The sequence below is a fragment of the Delphinus delphis genome, chromosome 11, assembly GCF_949987515.2.
Source record: "Delphinus delphis chromosome 11, mDelDel1.2, whole genome shotgun sequence".
NCBI lineage: Eukaryota > Metazoa > Chordata > Mammalia > Artiodactyla > Delphinidae > Delphinus > Delphinus delphis.
The window spans coordinates 40,086,343-40,111,062 of NC_082693.1; the positions used below are offsets into that span (position 1 = coordinate 40,086,343).

Here is a 24,720-nt window from a genome sequence, read left to right on the forward strand (position 1 = left end):
TCTGGATTTCTTCATAAGTGTCAGAGACCTCTGATATTTGGAACCTCTTAGTGGTGAAAGGGGCTTGAGGTACCTTGAAACTTGGAGCACTGGGATGGACCAATGCTGATTTAGGTTTCAGAGAAGAAATAATTGACAATCTTTCCTTACTTTTCTTAGAGACAGGAGAGGACAAATTTTTCTGGGGCTTTCCAGGGGTTGAGGGAGCCCATAGTATAGGGCGTTGCCCAGGGGTGGGAGGGATCCATAGTGGGCAAGCTTGCCCAAGAAGGGTCCATGGTGACAGATGCTGCCTAAGGGTAGAAGGGGCTTGTAGATAGGGAGATTGCTCATGGGTGGCAGAGGTCTGGCATGCCTGAGGCTGCTCAGAGAGGGTTAAGGGTCCAGATCCCAAGAGTTCCTCAGGGGTGGAAGAAGCCCCAGGAACCAAGCACTTCCCATGAGAGAAAGGAGCCCAGATACTGGGGATCTGTGCAGAGGTGGCTGGGACTCCAGATATAAGGAGCTGTCTGAGGTCAAGAAGGGGCTTCAATATCAGAGGCAACTGGGGAGTCACAATGTCCCTAGATATGAAGAATTGCCTAGAACTAAGAAGGGCCTGGTGCAAGGGGCTGCCCTGGAGTGGGAGAGGGCCCAGATATTGGGCTGGGGACTGGAGCTGGGAACCGAACAGAGGTGAATTGACCCTTAGAAACTGGGGTCTGTCTAGAGGAAGGAAAAGTCTGTGGTGCCAGGAGCTTCCTGGGTTCTGAAGGAATCCTCATTCCCAAGGATTTCCCAGGGACAAAGGGGGCTTGTGTAAGAGGAGACCTTGATATCTGCAAAGGAGTAGAAGAGACCTCAACTATAGGGGACTTCTCAGCAACAGGAGCAGATGATACTGGGGACTGCTTAGGAATGTGAGGAGCACGTGTTGTGATAGATTTATCAGTAATGGAAAAGATCCCAACTTCCAGAGTATGTCTTGAAGGAGGACCAGCCCTGTGTGGTAAGGACTGCTCATTAATAAGAAGAGCTCCTAATTTTACATCCTGCTCAGACCTGAGAGTAATACCCATGGACTGGGCCTGTCCTGGGGTGAAAGGGGCTCCCAAAGGTTGGATTTGTTCTGGGATGTGGGGAGATTCTAAGGTATAGTTGTTATCTGAGGTGGGAGGAACTCCTAATTCCTCAAACTGTTCTGGAGAGAGAGAAACCCCCAATGCTTGAGCCTGTCCTAAAGTGAAAGGGGCCCCCAAGTCCTGGGCCTGCTGAGGACTGACATGGATCCCCAGTCCCTGGGCCTGTTGAGGGCTGAGAGTGATCCCCAGTTCCTGGGTCTGCTGAGCGGTGACATGGGGCACCACCTGTGCCTGGGCCTGTTCAGGGGTGACATGAATCCCCAGTGTCTGGGCCTGCTCATGGGTGAGAGTTATCCCCAATGCCTGGACTTGCTGAGGGGTAAGAGTGACCCTCAGTGCATGGGCCTGCTCAGGTGTGTGGGCTGCTCCCAAACCCTGAGACATCTTAGGAGTAGGGGTTTCCCCCAATTCCTGAACCTGATGGGAGGTGGGGGTGATTCCCAGTGCCTTGGCCTCTTCAGGGGTGAGGTCAATTTCCATTGCCTGGGCCTGCTGAGGGGTAAGAGTAATGGACTTTGTGGGAGACTGTCCAGAAATAGAAAAGGCTCCTGGTGAGGAAGATTGTGTAGAGATGGGAGGAATGATTGGTATGGGGTGCTTTCCATCAGCCAGATTCTCTAATTTCTTAAGATTCCCATTGAACTCTCTTCTTTGGTGTAACTGCAATGCGTCTTTTGGTGTGCTCTGCCACCTGGAAGACAATGTCACTGAAGTGTGACTGAGCACCTGTTCTGGTTGTTCAAAAGTTTTCATCTCCTTTGCTGTTTTCTGCTTCTGCCTTTCATGGTCCTCTACCTTTCTCCTTGGCTTCTGCTTCTCCTCCTCTCTCTGCCAACTGCTTTCTTGCTCCAGTTATCTCACTTCCTTCTGAACCTGCATCATCTGCTGTCCTTTCTCCTTCTCCAAGGGCACTCCTTGTTCTTTCATTTTTTGCTTCCATGCTTCCAGCTGCTGCTGCTTTGACTTCTGATGCCCTTCTTTCTCCTCTTCCCTTTTCTTTTGCTTCTCATCTGGCTCAATCTGCTTTTGCATCCTGTTTTTGCTGTCCCTTCCACACCTCTTCTTCCTGCCGCTGTTTCTGCTTCTGTTGCCCTCGCTTTCCCTCCTTCATTGGGAGCCATGCCTCTTCCTTTTCCAAATTCTTATTTATCGTCTCATAGCTCCTTTCTTCTAGCCTTTGTTTTTCCTTCTCCTTATGGTCTTTCCCTACTGTTGAGGCTACAGGAACATCCCTTTCACTTTCTTTTTCAGCCAAGATCATTTGTATTAAATTGTCAGTTAGTGGGCCAAGGCTCTCCTGTGAAAGTAAGGTGCTAATTTCTGACTTTGCACTAATCTGCTTCTGAAAATGCACTTCTGGCATAAATTAGACCACTTTTTTTAGTTCATAGGTTTCTCTCCAATTTATCCTGCATTTTTTATATCTTTGTATTTTCTCAAGATTTTTGTCACAGTTTCAGTCACTTTTTGGAAATATTCCTCGATTTTTGCCTTTATGATTCCTAATTTTTCAACTTCTGCTCTTTTTAATAATAACTCTTCTTTTGACCTAGTCTTTTTATCCAAAGGCTTTCCTGTGTTATCAATTTTCTCTTTTAGGAATGACACTATGGCTTTCTGAATTTCTTCTAGGTTACTCTGTTCTCTTTTGCCATCTGGAATTCCTGAAGTCTCTTTAGTTATCCTAGACTGTGATTTAACAAGTTCAAGAGACTTGACTTTCATGGCGAAGACGGACATATCCTTCTCTTCAGTTTTTTCTTCTTTGCTTATAATGGTTCCTGGAGAGATTTGGTGTTTCTTTCCTTTTATTTTCATTTTCTCAGAGGAATAATCAAGTTGGCTCAACCTGGATGGCTCTGCTTGGCTACTCATCTCACTTCTGCCTTCTTCGTCCATTGACTCAATGATGAGTTCCTCTTTATTCTCTGAAGAAATTTGACTTTTGCTATGTGAATATTTAAGTTTGGCTTTCCTGAGTCTTTCCCATATACTACTGGTTCCACTTTTGCCACCTTGGCTCTTTGTGTCAGAAGGGAAATCAGAAGGAAAATGTTGACTTTTTGATTCAGTGAGTGACTTTGATTTGCTTTCAGAAAAGGATTTTATTTCTTTTCTTTTCTAGTGCTTGTATTTCAAAGTGGTGATCAAGTTTGGTCCCTGTGACTTTCTGTTTACCTTTATCATCATTCACATTTGATTCAGAGGTCTCCTGCACATATGGGCCTTTTGTGCGCTTTCCTTCCTGTGATTGGTACCGATCAGTCCCATCTTTCTGAAAGGCACCGCCTTTCTTCGCTGATATCTTATCTATAATGATATCTTCAGTGATCTCTTCAGAAGACTTTTTCTGTTTTTTTTCAGGTAAAGGGTATTGCTGGTCAGTTATATCTGAAATTGTCTCACCTTGGGCTGTGTATGAAGGAGATGAGTCCCACTTGATCCCCAAGGTTTTGGTCCCTTTTTGGGGGGCCTCATCTACAACAATTTCAAATTCTCTGGCCAAAATATTATCTACACTGTCTAATGTGTCAGCTTGGCTAATGGCTAATTGTGGGGAAGGCTCAGGTAACACTCTCAGTGTTGATGTGGGCAATGCTTGGTGTTCTATGCCTTTGGATCGAACAAGGTGTTTATATTTTTCTTCTGCTTCTTGAAGTTTCTGCTGAGCATTTCATTTTTTTTACTGAGATCTTGTATTATCTTCAGGGAAATCTCTTTTTCTCTTTCACTTGTCTCATTTGTATACATATTGGCACTTTGGAGGTTAATAACTTTCACTTCATCATTTAGTGTACTCAAAGCTTTCGAAAGGTTTTCTATTGTTGATGACATATATTTAATAGCATTGTTTTCCAATTTATTGAACACTGCAGTATCTTTGAGTTCCTGTAGCATATCTTGGATTTCTGAAACCTTTGTATTTGTTGCAAATTGATCACTAATTATCTGATCTGGTCTTAAAGCATGAGCTGTTGCAGGTCGCTTTATAACACTTTCTATCCAAGATTTCCATAGAGAACCTCTAGATGCTAGACGAAATAAATAAATAAATTAAATAATGAGATCGCATTTCTTCTTTTGTGCTGTGCTCTATGTTTAAGCCTAAGGAATTGAGCCTAAATTAACAGATAGATATAGGATAAAGTTTCATCAGGAAAGTTTGGCCCCAAAATAAACAGCACTATTTTCAAAAGAATGACTCTTTTCCCACAATCATCTAGAAGTTCTTCTTCCAGAGTTTAGGAGAACTCAGCTGTGACCTCAACTTACTTCCGATTACAATTTTGAGATTAGACATAAGGTAAACCAGAACTTTCCTTTGGTTTTGATTATGCTTGGTGCTTTCCATTTTCTTTCTTGGGTTCCTATCTTTCTATTCTCCCTTTTCTGAGTCGAAGCTAACCTTGATTCTTTCAAAAGGATCACAAAAGACTAGAAGGCAAACATTTGAAGGGATTTCCAAAATGGCTGAATGAGAAACTCAGCAAATTTTTCCCAAAAAGGCAATGAAAAAACTGAGCAAAACTGCCCAAAACAATCATTTTAGGACTTTGGAAACTGAGCAAAGGCATACAACAAATTGAGAAGAATTTATTCAAGAAAAATTTGCTATGATGTTTTAGCCTGGAGCTGCTTCCATCTCCAACTCCCTAGCCCTATGGCCTGAGTTCTACCAGAGTGAGGCAACCTGTGAGGACTGACAGCTCTACTGCCTGAGGGGGTTGATTTGATCTAGAGCAAAGCAATTCTTTAACAATTCTACTTTAACCCATACACAGATCTGTTAGCAAACAGTAGAAGCCTTACTGGATCAATCTGGATTAATTAACGATTGACTAATCATTGACTGACCACTAAGCTATGCTGACCCAAAAGTAACCCCTAAAGTTCAGGCTTAAAAATAAAAATAAACAAACAAAAAAACACAACTGAGCAGAGATATCAGTGGCTGCCCACTGTGGGGGATACAGACTCCACCAAATTAGTCCAGACAAGTCACTAAAAAACAAACCAAAAAGGCAACAGAAACAAACTCTGGAGGTTGTAAGGAGAATCAAAATCCAGAGTTGCTATAACATATTACCTAAAATGTCCAATTTTCAACATTAAAAAAAGCATGCAAAGAAACAGAAAAGTGTGACCCATACACAGGAGGAAAAGCAGTCAGTAGAAATTGTCTCAGGGACCAGGGAGAGGAGTGGGCAGATGTTGGACTTATTAGAAAAAAAGAAGCAGTTATAAATATGTCCAAAAAACTAAAAGAAACCATATTTTAAAATAAAAGTATGATGACAATTACTCGTCAAATAGAGCATATCATTAAAGAGATGAAAACTGGAAAACCAAGTGGAAAAATTGGAGTTGAGTAGTACAATAACTGAAATGAAAAATTCACCAAAAGGGCTCAACAGCATGTTTGAGCTTACAGAAGAAAATAACCAGCAAACCTGATGCTAGATAACTAGAGATTGTCTACTCTGAAGAACAGGGAGGAAAAAGAATAAAGAAAAAAAGAATAAAGAAAAAAAATAAAGAATAAAGAAAAATGAACAAAGCCTCAGAGACTTGTAAGATACCATCAAGCATACCGATGTACAAGCAATAGAAGTCCCAGAAGAAGACAGTGGGGCATTAAAAGTATTTGAAGAAATAATGGCCGGATTATCCCAAATTTGATGAAAAACATTAATCAACACGTTCAAGAAGCTCAGCAAATTCTAAGTGGGATAAATACCAAAAGATCGATACCTAGAACATCATAGTCAAACTGTTGAAAGCCAGACAAAGTGAGAATCTTTAAAGCAAAAAGAGAAAAATGACTCATCACAATCAAAGGAGACCCATTTAGAACAGGGGAACCGCAGTAAATTTAACAGGTCACTTCTTATCGGAAACAGTGGAGGCAGAAGGCAGTGGGATGGTATATTCAAAGTGCTGAAAGAATAATACTATTAACCAAGAATTCTATATCCAGCAAAACTATTCTTCAAAAATAACACAGCAAACTTGATGCTAGATTACTAGAAGTTAAGACATCCATTCCCTGAAATAACACTCTTCCCAAAGTAGTAGGTTATGAATGTACAGCCCTCATAACCATCATTATTGCATGTTTTTAAACACTTCTCTAAATGTATTACAGAAGAGCTATCACATCCATTCACTGAAATAACACTCCTGTCAAAGTTGCTTTCAGTGAACACTCATATATCCATAGTTAATACATGTATTTTTAAACTCTTCTCTAAATACATTACAGAATGTCTGTCACATCCATTCACTGAAATAAGTACATGCTTCTCAAAGTAGCATGCATGTACAACTCTTTATTTTTAATGAAGGTAAGAAATAATATATACTGACAGCAAGTAAGCATATGAGAAGATGCTCAATATCACTTGTCATTAGAGAATTGAAATTACAATGAGATACTGTTACACACCTATTAAAGTATCTAAAATTTTAAAAAAAACAGATAATACCAATGCTCGCAAGGATATGGAGTAACTGGAACTTTTGTTTATTGCTGGTGGGAATGAAAAATGGTACAGATACTTGAGAAGACAGTTTGGAAGTTTCTTACAAAATTACTTACAAAATAATGTAGTCTTTTAAAAAATTTACTACTATTATTTATTTATTTTTGCCTGCATGGGGTCTTTTTTCCTATGTTGTGGTGAGTGGGGGCTATACTCTTCATTGTGGTGCACGGGCTTCTCATGGCTTCTCTTGTTGTGGAGCACAGGCTTTAGGCATGCGGGCTTCAGTAGTTGTGGCATGTGGGCTCAGTAGTTGTGGCTCGTGGGCTTTAGAGCGCAGGCTCAGTAGTTGTGGTGCACAGGCTTAGTTGCTCCGCGGCATGTGGGATCTTCCCGGACCAGGGATCGAACCTGTGTCCCTGCGTTGGCAGGCGGATTCTTAACCACTGCGCCACCAGGGAAGTCCCAAATATTTATTTATTTGGCTGTGCCAGGTCTTAGTTACGGCACACAGGATCTTTGTTGCGGCGTGCAGACTTCTTAGTTGCGGCATGTGGACTCTTAGTTGCAGCATGTGGGATTTAGTTCCCTTACCACGGATGGAACCCGGGCCTGCATTGGGAGCACAGAGTCTTGACCACTGGACCACCAGGGAAGTCCCAATGTAGTCTTATATGATTCAGCAATCATGCTTCTAGGTATCTACCCAGTTAATTTGAAAACTTACGTCCACACAAAATACTTGCATGAGAATGTTTATAGTAGCTTTATTCTTAATCACCAAAACCTGGAAGCAGCCAAAATGTCCTTCAATAGGGAGATAAACAAACTGTGGTACATCTATACAATGAAATATTATTCAGCAATAAAAAGAAATAATCTATTAAGCCACAGAATGTTATGGAGGAAACTTAAATGTGTATTGCTAAGAGATAGAAACCTGTCTGGAAAAGCTACATACTGCATAATTCCAATTATATGACATTCTTGACAAGTCAAAACTATAGGGACCCTAAAAAAGCAGTGGTTGCCAGAGTCTTGGAGAGAGGGGAAGGATTAAGCACAGGGGATTTTTAGGATGGAGAAACTATTCTGTATGATACTGTAATGGTGGATACATGACAATACACATTTGTCAAACCCTACAGAACTCTCCAGTACCAAGAGTGAAACTACATAGGCACATTTTTAAAAATAACCACCTAGGAGGTAAGGGGATCCCAGGAAGGAATTCATACTGTGATACGAGAATCTAACCATATTAGAAATGTATGACACAACCTCACTGAAAGAAATGGCAGTGCTGGGGAAGAGGGAGTGTTGCTGACCTAAGTAACTGGAAATGAAAGGATTCTGTAAGACCAAGGCAAAAGGAACTACATATGAGGGCTGTACTGTAGTTGATAAGTTGTTTCCCTTGGGAGTATGGGTTAATAATTCTGATACTGCTATACATGTATACTGGACTGAACAATTAAGTAAATGGATGGCAGATGGTAGGAACAGGTTTCTCACTGTTTTGGGTAGGAATTTACTGATAAGCAAGGGGAGGGAGCTAGAATGATCCATGTGATAATGAATTAGAGTTAGAGACATTGACAAGAACTCATGTTTAGCTTAATGTAGTTACAGATGATTATATACATAAATGTCTATAGATATGTGTATATTCATGGGTCAGCACACGCACACATTTTTTTTGCTCTGTAGATGAGAGGGCCAAGGGAATTCCCTGGTGCTCCGGTGGTTAGAACTCCAAGCTCTCACTCCCAAGGGCCCAGGTTGAATCCCTGGTCAAGGAACTAAGACCCCACAAGCCAAAAAAAAAAGAAAAGAAAAAAAAGAAAGATGAGAGGGCCAAACAGAAATAACACCCTAGTAGCAATGACCACACATAGCAACCAGATCTTGGTTTTTAATACTATTCTCTAATGAAAGGAACCAGAAGTCCTTGGAGAAATGACAGATTCTGGAACTGGGGCAGGAAATATTCAAGATGAACCTGAAGCATCTTGTAAGTACCAGAAAGTAAGGAAGTGCTAAAAATAAAAGATAGAATAAACCACATTGACGCGGGTATGTGAAAGGGGCACAAAAACCAACTGAAAGAGGTTCTGATGGCCAAAGCTGGAACTTGAGCAAGAAAATAAAGTAGTATTAGGTTTTATAACCCAAAGTATTAAATATCTGTGAGTTCATTTTGATATAAATAAATAATCTAATAAATTACTAAATAGGAGAGAAGAGACAGACTCCTGTGCTTAAAAGTTCAAATAATTTATGTAGATACTCCACCCTAGAGGAGGGGGCGCATAACTCTCCATTCCTTAAATGTGGGCTGCACATATGGACTTCCTTTTAAAGAGCACAATATGGCAAATGAGGAAAAAACTAACTTTGCAGTGGAGAAACCTGACAAGCACTATTTTAGCTAGGTGATCAAGGTCAACACTGAGTCATAAATCATTTGATAATATGTACCCTTGAAATGATATTGTGACAATAGTACTTTACCTCTGTGATCTTTCTCCCCAAACCCCATAGCCCCAGGGTAAATGTGAGAAAAATATCAGATGAATTCCAATAGAGGGGCATTTTACAATACACCTGACTGGTACTCCTCAAACCCATCAGGGACATCAAACACAAGGAAAAATCTGAGAAATTGTCACAGCCAAGAAAGCCTAAGGAGACATGGCAACTAGATGTAATCTGGTACCCTGGATGGGCTCCTGAAACAGAAAAAGGACACTAGGTAAAAACAAGGAATTATTAATCAATTACAAACTTTAATTAATAATGTCTCAATATTGGTTTGTTAATTATAGCAAATGCATGATACTAATGTAAATATTAATAATAATAAAGTATGGTGAGATAAATGGAACTTTATTATAGTCTCAATTTTTCTCTAAATCTAAAACTGCCTGAAAAAAATGAATGTGAAATGAAGACAATGCCAGATAAGCAATGACTTGGTGCTGGTAGACTGGCCTTACAAGACATAGTAAAGAAGTCCTTTAGGTTGAAAGAAAATGACACCAGAGGATAATGCAATTTCACACAAAGAAATAAAGAGCACCAGTATATGTAAGTAAATTTAAAAGACGGTAAAAATATTATTTTCTTTTTCCTCTCTTAGTCAATTAAAAAGACAATCATATAAAACAATAATTTATATGGACTTCCCTGGTGGCGCAGTGGTTAAGAATACTCCCACCAATGCAGGGGACATGGGTTTAATCCCTGGTCCAGGAAGATCCCACATGCCTCGGCACAACTAAGCCCATGTGCCACAACTACTGAGCCCACGTTCCACAACCACTGAAGCCCACGTGCCTAGAGCCTGTGCTCCGCAACAAGAGAAGCCACCACATTGAGAAGCCTGTGCACTGCAATGAAGAGTAGCCCCCGCTTGCTGCAACTAGAGAAAGCCCACGTGCAGCAGCGAAGACCCAACGCAGCCAAAAATAAATAAGTAAATAAATAAATAACAATAATTATAAAACTATATTGTTGGGCATATAATGCGTAAATATGTAATATGTATGACAAAGCACAAAGGAGGGGAAGAGAATGGAGGTATTGGAGCAAAGGTTCTATATTTTGCTGAAATTAAGTTAGTACTAATCTCTGGCAGATTGTGGTAACTTAAGGTGTATAATGCAGTTCCTAGAACAACCACTAAGAAAATTACTCCAAAAATGTAGGAAAAAATGGAATTAAAAGGTAGACTAGGGCTTCCCTGGTGGCGCAGTGGTTGAGAGTCCACCTGCCGATGCAGGAGACACAGGTTCGTGCCCCAGTCTGGGAGGATACCACATGCTGTGGAGCGGCTGGGCCCGTGAGCCATGCCCGCTGAGCCTGCGCGTCCGGAGCCTGTGCTCCGCAACGGGAGAGGCCACAACGGTGAGAGGCCCGCGTACTTCAAAAAAAAAAAACCAAAAAAAAAAAAGGTAGACTAGAAAATATCTGTTTAGGGGACTTCCCTGGTGGCGCAGTGGTTAAGATCCACCTGCCAATGCACAGGACACGGCTTTGATCCCTGGTCCCGGAAGATCCCACATGCCATGGAGCAAGTAAGCCCGTGTGCTACAACTACTGAGCCTGTGCTCTAGAGCCCACGAGCCACAACTACTGAGCCAGTGTGGCACAACTACTGAAGCCCACGTGCCTAGAACCTGTGCTCCGCAACAAGAGAAGTCACCGCAATGAAAAGCCTGCAAACCACAAAGAAGAGTAGTCCCTGCTTGCTGCAACTAGAGGAAGCCTGCACGCAGCAACGAAGACCTAACACAGCTAAAAATAAAATAAAAATAAAAATAAAATATCTGTTTAACACAGAAGGCAGTAAAAGAAGAATAGAAGAAGAAAAAGATATATGAGACATATGGAAAACAGCAAAATAGCAGGTATATATCCAACCATATCAATAATTACATTAAATATGAATTAATCACTCCAGCCAAAGTCAGAGATTGCCATATTGTATTTAAAAATAAAAAAAAGCCCACAAGATCCAACTATAAGCAACACATCCTAGATTTAATCTTGCTAACAGTAACGACAGGGGAGCTAGAGAGACTATACTAATATCCGGCAAAATAAACGTTAAGGAAAAAAAAATAGTTCTAGAGATAACAGAAGACATTTTATAATGATAAAAGGGTCAGTTCATCAGGAAGCTAACACAATTATAAACATATGTGCATCTAACAACAGAGCCTTCAAATACAGGAAGCAAAAAAACTGACAGAATTAAAGAGAGAAATAACAATAATATTGGAGAGTTCAATATCCCGCTCTCAATAATGGATAGAACAACTAGATAGAAAAATCAGCAAAGAGATACATAGAAGACTAGAACAACAATATAAACCAACTATAAAACACTGCACCTGACAACAACCAGATATATATTCTTCTCAAGAACACATGGAATACTCTCCAGAATAGCTCATATGCTAGGCTATAAAACAAGTCCCAATACATTTAAAAGAATTAAAATAATACAGAGCATGTTCCTCAATTGCAATGTGATAGATAGATGGATAGATAGATTATATATAATCTCCTTCTGGTTCTGCTCTCATGGTTGAATTCTGACTGATACAAGTTCATAATACAACACTAAAACCATGATCCATATAAGAAAAAAATGATAAATTGATGGAACATCATCAAAATTAAACACTTTTGGGTTTCAAGGCACCATTAAGAAAATGAAAGACAAGCCACAGAATGGGAGAAAACATTTGCAAATCACTTTTCTGATAAAGGACTTGTATCCAGGATATATAAGGAACTCTTAAAACTCAATAATAAAAATGGCTAAGTATTTGAATAGCCATTTCATCAAAGATATAGGAATGACTAATAAGCACATGAAAAAATACTCAACATCATTAATCATTAGGGAAATGCAAATTAAAACCACAATGAGGGCTTCCCTGGTGGCGCAGTGGTTGAGAGTCCGCCTGCCAGATGCAGGGGACACGGGTTCGTGCCCCGGTCTGGGAAGATCCCACGTGCCGCGGAGCGGCTGGGCCGGTGAGCCATGGCCGCTGGGCCTGCGCGTCCGGAGCCTGTGCTCCGCAACGGGAGAGGCCACAACAGTGAGAGGCCCGCGTACCGCAAAAAAAAAAAAAAAAAAAAAACACAATGAGATATCACTTCATACTTATTAGAAAGGCTATAATAAAAAAGACAGACAATGACAAGTGTTGTTGAGGATGTGAAGAAACTGGAACCGTAATACACTGCTGATGGAAATTGCAATGGTGATGTCACTTGGGAAATCAGTTAACAATTTCTTAAAAAGTTAAACATAAGTTTACCAGCAATAGATAAATAAATGACATAGAAATTCTACTCCTAGGTATCTCCAAAAAGAAATGAAATTTTATGTCCACACAAAAACTTATACATGTGTGTTCATAGCAGCATTATTCATAAAAGCCAAAAAGTGGGAGCAATGCAAATGTCCATGCACTGGTAAATGGATAAACAAAGTTTGGTATATGCAAACAATGGTGTACAATTGGCAATAGAAAGGAAGAAACTACTGATACATCCTATAACATGGCTGAACCTCAAAAACATTATGCTAAATGAAAGACACCAGACATAAAAGACTACATAAAATATGATTCCACTTCATGAAATATCCAGGAAAGGCAAATCTATTGAGACAGAAAAGAGATTAGTGGTTGTCTGGGGCTGTGGGTGGGAATGAGGATTGACTGCAAATGGGCCTGAGAGATCTTTGGGGGATGATAAAAAAGTTCTAAAGTTAGATTGTGGTGATAGTTGCACAACTCTAAATTTATTAAAAGTCATTGAATTGTACAATTATCGTGGGTAAATTTTATGGTACGTAAATTATAAAGCTCTTTTTTAGAAAAAGTCAAATCTATTTTCAAAGTCTTAGAGCACTCTTACCTCATTTTTTCTTTTGTTTCTTCTTTTCTTCAAAGATGTACTAATTCTGCTCAGTAGCTTGACATTGCTCTCGATAGCTTTGAGCGTTTCTGGTAACATCTCCATTTGTGCTATACAGTGGTGGTGTTCATCAATATCAATTGTAGTCATCTCAGACAAAATGACATCTTGAAGAGAGTAAAAAAAATTACTTTTGTGCAGAAAAATAAATAATTATAACCATATAGGCTTATAATATTGGCTACCTATTCAATATTGTAGTATTGGGAAATATAGGTATCTCATAATTATTTCTATTCTGAGGCTTCTCTCTATGAAGAAATTTAAAAAGAGAAACTTGGAATAGAAGGCCGAACAATAAGCCTTGGCCATGAAAATATGGTTAAAATATGGTTGAAAGGTGTCTAATTTGTTAGTTCCCCGACTTCAGGGATGGGGATATCTAAAATGTGAACATGTGCTTTAATATTGGGGATCTAAACCCCAATTAACTCCTTTGGTAAGTTTTCTAGTATTTTATAACCCCTGTTACATGAGATTTCTTGTAACTAAATGAAATTTCTCTTTTTTGTATTCTTAGCTTATTCATTCTTTCATTCAACCAGTGTCTCCTCTGTCATGTACTGTTCTAGATCCTGAAGATACAGCATTGAATAAAACAAATTCCCTAATTTCATACTATTTACATTCTAGTGAAAGGACACAGACAAAAAATTTTTTAAAGACACATTAATTATAAAGTATGTCAGATGGTAAGAAATGCTATAGACAAAAATAAAGAAGAGTAAAGAATAATGGACAGTGCCAGTGGGTAGAGAATGGGGATGGTCAGAGAACACCTCATTTTAAAGAGAAATATAAGCAGAGAATGAGCCATGTGGCTACCTGATGGAAAATGTTCCAGGCAAGGGACTAGGAAGCATAAGGACACTGGGCAGGAGAATGCTGGCATGCTTGAAGAAAAGCAAGGAGGCCAGAATAGCTGGTACTAAGTGAGCGAGCTTATATTTTCCTTATTCTATTCTTCCTGGAACAGAGAGCGCCTGTTCTCTAAATAACCACCTTAGTCTTTTCTTGTTTAGTCTTCTTCTAATCCTTCATAATTTGCTTATAATTCCATTCTCTAGCTTTTTCATTAACTTTAAATCACTTCTGGAAACTTACTCCATTCTTCCAACCAGGCCAGAATGTAGACAAGAGTCTTTTCTCTAATTTCAGCAGTCTTGGCACAAGTAACTATTTTCTCCAGCAAACTTGCTCTCTATTTCTTATGTTCTGTAAGGGATATTTTCCTTCCAGAGTGCACATTCTCATCCATAGTATAGTGATTTATTATTATCCACTGCACATTCTGCATGATGTCACCCAGCTGCATATTAAGGTCCTATAAGAATAAGAAGGGGGAATATATTAATAAATTCTCTGGCAGTAAGCTTTGACCACCTTTCTTCCCAGAATGTCAGTGACAGTCACTACAGAGCTGTCTAATCAAAGGCCTGCCAATTCTACTTTTTTGTTGTTGTTGTCTTTTGTTTGTTTGTTTTTGGCTGCGTGGCATGTGAGATCTTAGTTTCCTGACCAGGGATCAAATCCACACCCCCCTGCAGTGGAAGCATGGAGTCTTAACCACTGGACCACCAGGGAAGTCCCCTAATTCCAGTTTTTCTCTGAGTCTCAGATTTTCCTCTTAAATTTTTTTTCTCTGCCTTCATCCTAGCATTGCTATGATATAATGAAAAGAATATTGGGTCTGAAACCATATCTGGACTCCAACTCTAGCTCTCTCATTAAAATGACTTTTAATAAATCACTTAACAATTCTGAGCTGCCCTGACTCATCTGTAAAATAACGGAGATGCTGAGTTTATAGTTGATGTGAGACGCGTAAGATGTGTGAAATACCTTATAAACTGTGGCTGCTGTAAACAAACTAATTAATTACTAATTAATTAAAGGAAGTTACTTCTTTTTCTTTTTTTAATCAACGCTTACACCTGGAAAGCAGCTATCAGAATATTCCACAACATGACTTCTACTTCATTATTTCCCCTCCTCAAGAATCTATCAGCAAATTCTCAGTGAGGGTAATTACTGCCTCATATGGGCATTTAGAAATTTGTGGGGACTTCCCTGGTGGCGCAGTGGTTAAGAATCTGCCTGCCAATGCAATGGACACGGGTTCCATCCCTGGTCGGGGAAGATCCCACATGCCGCGAAGCAAATAAGCCCATGCGACATAACTACTGAGACTGCGCTCTAGAGCCGGCGAGCCACAACTACAGAGCCCACACACTGCAACTACTGAAGTCCACATGCCTAGAGCCCACACTCCACAACAAGAGTGGCCACTGCAACGAGAAGCCCATGCACCCCTACAAAGAGTAGCTCCCGCTCACCACAACTAGAGAAAGCCTGCACGCAGCAATGAAGACCCAACGCAGCCTAAATAAATAAATAATTTAAAAAAGAAATTTGTGGAAGCATTTTTGGTTGTAACAATGAATGGGAGGGAAGATTTATTGTATTTAGTAAAAGGTGCTAAGTAAGGGGTGCCAGCCCACCCAACGGTGCAATGGACAGTACACATGTTAAAGAATTGGTCCGTCCTGCATAAATTTTGACTGTCCCATGGGATATTCACATAGGTTTTAAAAAAATCTGTTTATAAAAAAAAAATCTGTTTATAATTATCTGAGCCTAGAAACTTACTCTTTTTAAAGTATAAATGCAGAATAATTTTTTACAAAGTTTCATTGCTTACTGAAATTTCCAGGAATGCAAATATTTTGTAAATCAAAGGAAAATATTCTTTAGAATTTCTCCAATAAAATTTCACCATTCTGAAACACCACAGTACCAACTAGCAAGGCACTACTGCTAATAGTATGTAGTGCCAGTACAATAAACCTGCATTTGTATCAGCCTGTATTTGTAGCTTTCATATTTATTTTAATTCTACATAAGGATGCAAGCCTCTATCTACTACTTTGTTATGTCTTCTAGTGAAGTTTGACCTAGAATTTACACATTGAAATGCATTTTATTATAAATTAGCACTTATATTTACCCTCACATATTAATTTTTTAAAGTATGAGTATAGATATTTTATCTATGAATTTCACTTCAGAGTAACAAAGGTATGTTAAAAATATTTTAAAAGGGAATGGTAAATCTGATAGATGGAGAATCACTGCTCCATCTTTTCCAAATTTATCAATTACTCGCTCAGTTTGGCTTCAGACAAACTGAACTCTTTCTACACTCCTTACAATAACATTAAGATTTGGATTTTGCAAGCCAAATCACCATGTCAAAAGAGTAATCAGGGCTTCCCTGGTGGCGCAGTGGTTGAGAGTCCGCCTGCCGATGCAGGGGACACGGGTTCGTGTCCCGGTCCAGGAGGATCCCACATGCCGTGGAGTGGCTGGGCCCGTGAGCCATGGCTGCTGAGCCTGTGCGTCTGGAGCCTGTGCTCCACAATGGAAGAGGCCACAACAGTGAGAGGCCCACGTACCGCAAAAAAAAAAAAAAAGAGTAATCAAATGTTAGGTGCTGGAAATACTGCAGTCAGAAATAGGTAATGCAGTTGCAGCAAATTATCAGAAATACAGGAGAGCAGAGACAAAGTTTGATAAGCCGTGATGAAGAATAACATTACAAACTAACACACAGCATGGTGATTAAAGAAAAAGTATCACCAACTTCTCATAAGTTCTCCCAGAAAATTGAAGAGAAAGGAACCTTTCTCAACTCATTCTTTGTGGTCAGAATTACCCTCATACCAAAGTCAGATAAAGATACTGCAAAACAGAAAAAACAAAAAAACTACAGACCAACATCTCTAAACATTGTTGCAAAAATCCTCAACAAAGTACTAGCAAACAGAATTAAACAGCACATTAATAGAATTATATACCATGACCACGTGGGGTTTATTCCAGGGATGCAAAAATGGTTCAACATGTGAAAATAAATGAATGAAATATACCAAATTTACAAAAGGAAGGGGAAAAAAATCATATGATCATCTCAATTGATGCAGAATAAGCATGTGACAAAATTCAGCACCCTTTCATGATGAAAACTTCAACAAAGCAGGTATAGAGGAAACATACCTCAAAATAATAAATGCCATATATGACAAGCCCACAGCTAACATCATACTGAAAAGTGAAAATCTGAAAATTATTCCTCTAAGATTAGGAACAAGACAAGGATGCCCACTCTTACCAGTTCTGTTTGACATATTACTGGAAGCCCTAGCCAGAGTAATTAGGCAAGAAAAAAGAAATAGGGACTTCCCTGGTGGTGCAGTGGTTAAGAATCCACCTGCCAATGCAGGGGACACGGGTTCAATCCCTGGTCTGGGAAGATGCCACATGTTGTGGGGCAACATACCCCGTGTACCACAATTACTAAGCCTGTGCTCTAGAACCTGTGAGCCACAGCTACTGAACCTGCGTGCCACAACTACTGGAGCCTGCATGCCACAACTACTGAAGCCCGTGCACCTAAAGCTTGTGCTCCACAACAAGAGAAGCCTGCGCACAGCAACGAAGAGTAGCCCCCACTCACCGCAACTAGAGAAAGCCCACCCGCAGCAGCAAAGACTCAACACAGCCAAAAATAAATAAATATTTTAAAAAAGAAAAAGAAATAAAAGACATCCATATTGAAAAGGAGGAAATATTATATTTGTTTGCAGATGATATAATCTTATATATAGAAAACTCTAAAGATTCCATCAAAAGGGACTTCCCTTGTGACGCAGTGGTTAAGAATCCACCTGCCAATGCAGGGGGCATGGGTTCGATCCCTGGTCCAGGAAGAGTCCACATGCCATGAAGCAATTAAGCCCGTGCACCACAACTACTGAGGCTGTGCTCTAGAACCCACAAGCCACAACTACTGGGCCCGTGTGCCACAACTACTGAAGCTTGCATGCCTAGAGCCCATGCTCCACAAAAGAGAAGCCACCGCAATGAGAAGCCCACTGTAATGAAGAGTAGCCCCTGCTCGCCACAACTAGAGAAAGCCTGTGTGCAGCAACGAAGACCCAACACAGCCAAAAAAAAAAGTTTCCATCAAAAAACAACAGCAACAACAACAAAAACCAAACCTGTTAGAACAAATAAATGAATTCATGAAAGTTGCAGGATACAAAATCATACACAAAAATGTTTAGTTTTCTATATACTAATAATGAACTATCAGAAAGAGAAATTAAGAAAGTAATCCCATTTACAACTTCATCAAAAAGAATAAAATACCTGAGACTAAATTTAACCAAGGAGGTGAAAGACGTGTATATTGGAAACTACAAGACATTAATGAGAGAAATTGAAGAAGACACACATGGAAAAGTATTTCATGCTCATACACTGCGAGAATTAATATTGTTAAAATATCTATACTACCCAAAGCAACCTACAGAGTGAATACAATCCTTTTCAAAATTCCAATGACATTTTTTACAGAAATAGAACAAAAAATCCTAAAAATAGAAGAAAAAATCCTGAAATTTTTTACAGAAATAGAACAAAAAATCCTAAAATTTGATTCTTTTGGAATCATAAAAGACCCTGAAGAGCTAAAGCAATATTGAAAAAAAAGACAAAAGCTGGAGGCATCAAGCTCCCTGATTTCAAACAATATTACAAGCTATAGAAATTAAAACAGTATGATATCAGCATAAAAATAGACACATACATCAATGGAACAGTAAAGAGAGCCTGGAAATAAACCCCCACACACATATCATCAGTTTATGACAAAGGAACCAAGAAGGGCTTCCCTGGTGGTGCAGTGGTTAAGAATCTGCCTGCCAATGCAGGGGACATGGGATCGAGCCCTGGTCCGGGATGATCCCACATGCCGCGGAGCAACTAAACCTGTGCGCCACAGCTACTGAACCTGTGCTCTAGAGCCCGCAAGCCACAACTACTGAGCCCGTGAGCCACAACTACTAAAGCCCACGTGCCTAGAGCCTGTGCTCTGCCACAAAAGAATCCACCACAATAAGAAACCCGTGCACCGCAACGAAGAGTAGCCCCCACTCACCGCAACTAGAGAAAAGCCTGCGTGCAGCAACAAAGACCTAAGGCAGCCAAAATTATAAAAAAAAAAAAAAAAAAAGGAACCAAGAATATACAGTGGGGAAAGGAAAGTCTTTTCAATATATGGTGCTGGGAAAATTGGACAGCCACATGCAAAAGAGTGAAACTGGATTTCTATCTTATACCGTACATAAAAATTAACTCCAGATGGATGAAAGACTTGAATGTAAAACCTGGAACTATAAAAATTCCAGAAGAAAACATAGGTAATAATCTCCTTGACATTGCTCTTGGTGATAATTTTTTGGATTTGACACCAAGAGCAAAGGTAAAAAAAGCAAAAATAAACAAGTGGTACGACCTCAAACTAAAAAACTTCTGGGAACTTCCCTGGTGGTCCAGTGGGTAAGACTCCATGCTCCCAATGCAGGGGGTCTGGGTTCAATCCCCAGTCAGGGAACTAGATCCCACATGCATACGACAACTAAGAGACCACATGACACAGCTAAGAGTCTGCATGCCGCAACTAAGAAGTCCGCATGCTGCAACTAAAAGATCCCATATGCTGCAACGAGGATCCCAAGTGCCTCAACTAAGACCTGGTGCAGCCTAAATAAATAAATAGCTTCTGCACAGCAAAGGAAACCATCAACAAAATGAAAAAGCAACCTACCAAATGGGAGAAAATATTTGCAAATCATATATCTGATAAGGGGCTAATATTCAAAATATGTAAAGAACTCATACAACTCAATAGCAAAAACCCAAATAATCTGATTAGAAAAATGGACTGAAGATATGCATAGACATTTTTCCAACGAAGACATACAGATGGCCAATGGGTACATGAAAAGATGCTCTACCATTATTAATCATCAGGGAAATGCAAATCAAAACCACAATGAAATGTACCTCACACCTGTTAGAATGGCTATTATCAAAAAGACTAAAATTAACAACACTTCTTAGTGTTGGCAAGGATGTGGAGAAAAGGGAACCCTTGTGCACTGTTGGTGGGAATGTAAATTGGTGCAGCTACTATGGAAAACAAAATGGAGTTTCCTCGAAAGATTAAAAATAGAGCTACCATATGATTCAGCAATTCCACTTTTGGGTATTTATCTGAAGAAAACAAAAATACTAATTAGAAAAGATATTTGCACTCCCATGTTCACTGTAGCATTATTTACAATAGCCAAGATATGGAAACAAACCAAGCATACATAAATATACAATGGAATATTATTCAACCACAGAAAAGAATGAAGTTTTGCCATTTACAACAACATGGATGGACTTTGAGTGCATTATGCTAAGTGAAATAAGTGAGACAGAGAAACACAAATACGGTATGATCTTTCTTATACGTGCAATCTAAAATAAAACTAAATTCATAGCTACAGAGAACAGTTTGGTGGTTACCAAAGGTAGGGGTAGGGACAGTGTGAAAAATGGGTGAACTATTTCTTTTTTTAGTTTAGTTTAAATAAATTGAATTTTTAAAAATCAGTTGTGTTGTTATACACTAACAGTTAACAATCTGAAAAGGAAATTAAGAAAACATTTCTACTTACAGTAGCATCAAAAGAATAAAATACTCATAATAAACTTAACCAAGGAGATGAAAGACAATGTTAAAACATCAGTACTACTGAACCAATCTACAGACAGTACAATCCCTAACAAAACCCCAATGGTGTTTTTTGCAGAAATAGAAAAATCCATCTTTAGTATTCATGTGGAATCTCAAGGTACCCCAAATACCCAAAACCATCTTGAAAAAGAAGAATAAAATTGGAGACCTCATACTTCTCATTTTCAATATTACTATAAATCTACAATAATTAAAATAGCATACTGTCATAAAAGACATATAGACCAGTAGAATAGAATACAGAGCCCAGAAATAAACTTTTGCATATATGGCCAAATAATTTTTGACAAGAGTGCCAAGACCATTCAATGGGAGAGGACAATCTGTCAACAAATGATATTGGGAAAACTGGATACCCACATGCAAGAATGAAGTTGGACCCTTATCTTATACTATATACAAAAATTGACTCAAAATGGATCAAAAACCTAAGCATAAGACCTAAAACTATAATACAGAGGAAATGTAGAGAGAAAAGCTTCATGACGTTGGATTTGGCAATGATTTCTTAGATATGACACCAAAAGTACAGGCAATAAAAGTAAAAATAGATAGATTGGTCTAAATCAAAATTTAAAACTTGTGCATCAAAGGACACAACAAAGTGAAAAGGTAACCTATAGAGTGAAAAAAATTTTTGCAAATCATATATCTAATGAAGGGTTAATATCCACAATATATAAAGAACTCTTGGGACTTCCCTGGTGGCACAGTGGATAAGACTCCATGCTCCCAATGCAGGGGGCCCAGGTTCGATCCCTGGTCAAATCCACTGTGGGATCTGAGAACTAGATCCCACACGCATGCTGCAACTAAGAGTTCACATGCCACAACTAAGGAGCCCATGTGCTGCAACTAAGACCCAGAGCAATCAAATAAATAAATATTAAAAAGAACTTATTTAAAAATAAACTCTCAACATCAAATAAATAAATAACCCAATTCAAAAATGGGCAAAGGACTTGAATAGACATTCAAAGAAGATATATAAAATGGCCAACAGATATATGAAAAAAAGCTCAACATCACTAATCATTAGGGAAATGCAAATCAAAACCATAATGAGATACCACTTCACACCCATACAGATGGCTACTATCAAAAACAAACAAACAAGAGAAAAATAGAAAATAAATGTTGGCAAGGATGTGAAAATTGGAACTCTTGTGCACTATTGGTGGGAATACAAAATGATACAGCCACTATGGAAAATGTATAGCAGTTCCTCAAAATATTAAAAATAGAATTACCATATGATCCAGCAATTTTACTTCTGGGTATATACCTGAAATAATTGAAAACAGGGTCCCTAAGAGATCTTAGTACACCTGTGTTCATAGTAGCATTATTCACAATAGCCAAGAGATAGAAGCAACCCAAGTGTGCATTAACAGCTGAAAGGATAACAAGATGTGGTATATACATACATTGAAATGTTATTCAGCCTTAAAAAGGAAAGAAATTCTGACACATGGTACATGGATGAACCTTAAGACATTAAACTAAGTGAAATAAGCCAGTCATAAAAAACAAATACTGTATGATTTCACTAATATGAGATATCTAGAATGGTAGAATTTATAGAAACAAGTAAAATGGTGGTTTCCAGAGGCTAAAGGGAAGAGGGAAATAGGGTATTGTTTAATAGGTGTAGAGTTTTAGTTTTGCAAGATGAAAAAGTTCTGGGGGAATCCCCTGGCAGTCCAGTGGTTAGGACTCTGTGCTCTCACTGCCAAGGGCTGTGCAGTGGGGCCAAAAAAAAAAAAAAAAAGATGAAAATGTTCTGGAGGTTGATTGCATAACAATGTGATTATACTTAATACTACTGAACTATATACTTAAAAATGATTGAGATGATAAAATTTATGTTATGTGCATTCTACCACAATTAAAATTAGACAAAAACTTTTTTTAAATTAAAATAAGGAGTAATCAGATGTTAAGTGCTGGAAATATTGCAATAAGAAACAGATGATCCAGTTGCAGCCAGTAATTTAAGTCAGGTATACAGGAGAGCAGAGTCAAACTTTGCTAGGTCAAGTGATGAAAAATAACATTACGAACTAACCAGCTGCTCATAAATTCTTCCAGAAAACTGAACAGGAAAGAACATTTCCCAACTTATCCTTTGAGGCCAGCATTATCCTGATACCCAAATCAGACAAAGACATAAGAAAATAAACTATATGTCAATATTCTTTATGAACACAGTCACAAAACTGCTTAACAAAATATTAGAAATTAGATCAAACAATGGACTAGAAAGAAAACATTATGAATAAGTGGGGTTTATTCCTAGAACACAAGGTTGATTCAAAACTGGAAAATTAATAAATGTAAGTCACCATATCAATAGTCTAAATAAGAAAAAACATATGATCATCTCAATAGATGCAGAAAAAGCAGCTGACAACATTCATTCATGATTTTTAAAAAAATTCTATAGCAAACTAGGAATAGAGGATAACTTCCCCAACGTGATGAAGAACATTTACAAAAACTTTACAGCTAGGATTATACTTAATGGTGAAAGTCTAAATTGCTCTAAGGATTCATTTTTATTCAATCTTGTATTAAGGTCCTACCCAATGCAATAAAGTAAGAAAAGGAAATAAAAGAATATTCATTGGAAAGGGAGAAATAAAAGGTTTGTATTTACAGACCAAACAAAAACAAAAACAAACCAAAAATCAAACAAACAAAAAACTGTCTGTGTAAAAACTCCCAAAGAATCTATAAAAAAGAGCTTCCAGTATACAAAAATCAAAACCATATTTCTATACACTAGCAATAAACAATTGAAATTTAATAAAACAGTACCATTTGCAATTAACACTAAAAATATGAAATACTTAAGTACAAATCTAACAAGTGCAAGATCTGTACGTTGAAAATTACAAAGCATTGATGAAAGAAATCAAAGAAGATCTAAACAAATGATGACAATTCTAAGCACAGACAAGGATGTAGAGCAACTGGAACTCATATTTTCCCAGTAGGAATGCAAAATAGTAAAGCTATTTAAGATAACAGGCAGTTTTTTGTAAACGTATGCTACCATACGATCTAGCATACCATTCCTAGGTATTTAGCCAAGAGATGAAAACTTATGTTTATACAAGAATTTATACATGAATGTTTGTAGTGACTCTACTTGTAATTGCTCCAAACTGGAAACAACCTCAATATCCTTCAACTAGTGAATGCATGCTTTATGCTAAGACAGATTCAAATGATGTAGGGTATGATTCCCTTTGTGTGGTATTCAGGAAAGGGAAAACTATAAGGACAGAAAACTAATGGCTTCAGGGGTCTATCAGCCAGGGAGAGGTTGGCCACAAAAGGGCATAAGGGGATTTTTCGAGGAGACAGAATTGTTTTAAATCTGAATTTTGATGGTGATGACATGTCTTTGTCAAAACTCTTGAACAGTATACCAAAAGTGGGAATTTTACCTTAATTAAAAAAACAAAGTTAGAGGCAGTAGAATCAGACTACCTGGATTTTATTTTATTTTTTTAATTTTTAAATTTTTTTGGCTGCGTTGGGTCTTCATTGCTGTGAGCGGGCTTTCTCTAGTTTTGGTGAGCGGGGGCTATTCTTTGTTGTGGTGCACGGGCTTCTCATTGTGGTGGCTTCTCTTGTTGCGGAACAGAGGCTCTAGGCACACAGGCTTCAGCAGTTGCAGCACTCTGGCTCGGTAGTTGTGGTACACAGGATTAGTTCTCTGCAGCATGTGGGATCTTCCCGGACCAGGGATCAAACCCGTATCCCCTGCATTGGCAGGTGGATTCCCAAGCACTGCACCACCAGGAAATCCCACACTACCTGGATTTGATTCAGATCCACCACAGTGTAACAACTATGACCTTTAGGCAGGCCTCAAATAGTCTCAGTTTCCCATCCGTGAAATAGGATTGATAGTAATACCTATCCATGTTGAATTATCATGGGAATTAAGTGA

The 24,720-nt window shown here is 38.7% G+C and overlaps 1 protein-coding gene across 1 annotated transcript in view; it reads right to left on the reverse strand.

Moving 5' to 3' along the window:
• Positions 1-24,720, reverse strand: part of FAM186A (family with sequence similarity 186 member A) — a 76,140-nt gene that overhangs the window by 25,347 nt on the left and 26,073 nt on the right. The window contains 9 exon segments of the mRNA XM_069541233.1: positions 2-509; positions 616-2,154; positions 2,156-2,504; positions 2,507-3,243; positions 3,245-3,791; positions 3,794-4,153; positions 13,046-13,078; positions 13,081-13,212; positions 14,210-14,429. Of these exon segments, the coding sequence (XP_069397334.1) occupies positions 2-509; positions 616-2,154; positions 2,156-2,504; positions 2,507-3,243; positions 3,245-3,791; positions 3,794-4,153; positions 13,046-13,078; positions 13,081-13,212; positions 14,210-14,429 (4,425 nt within the window).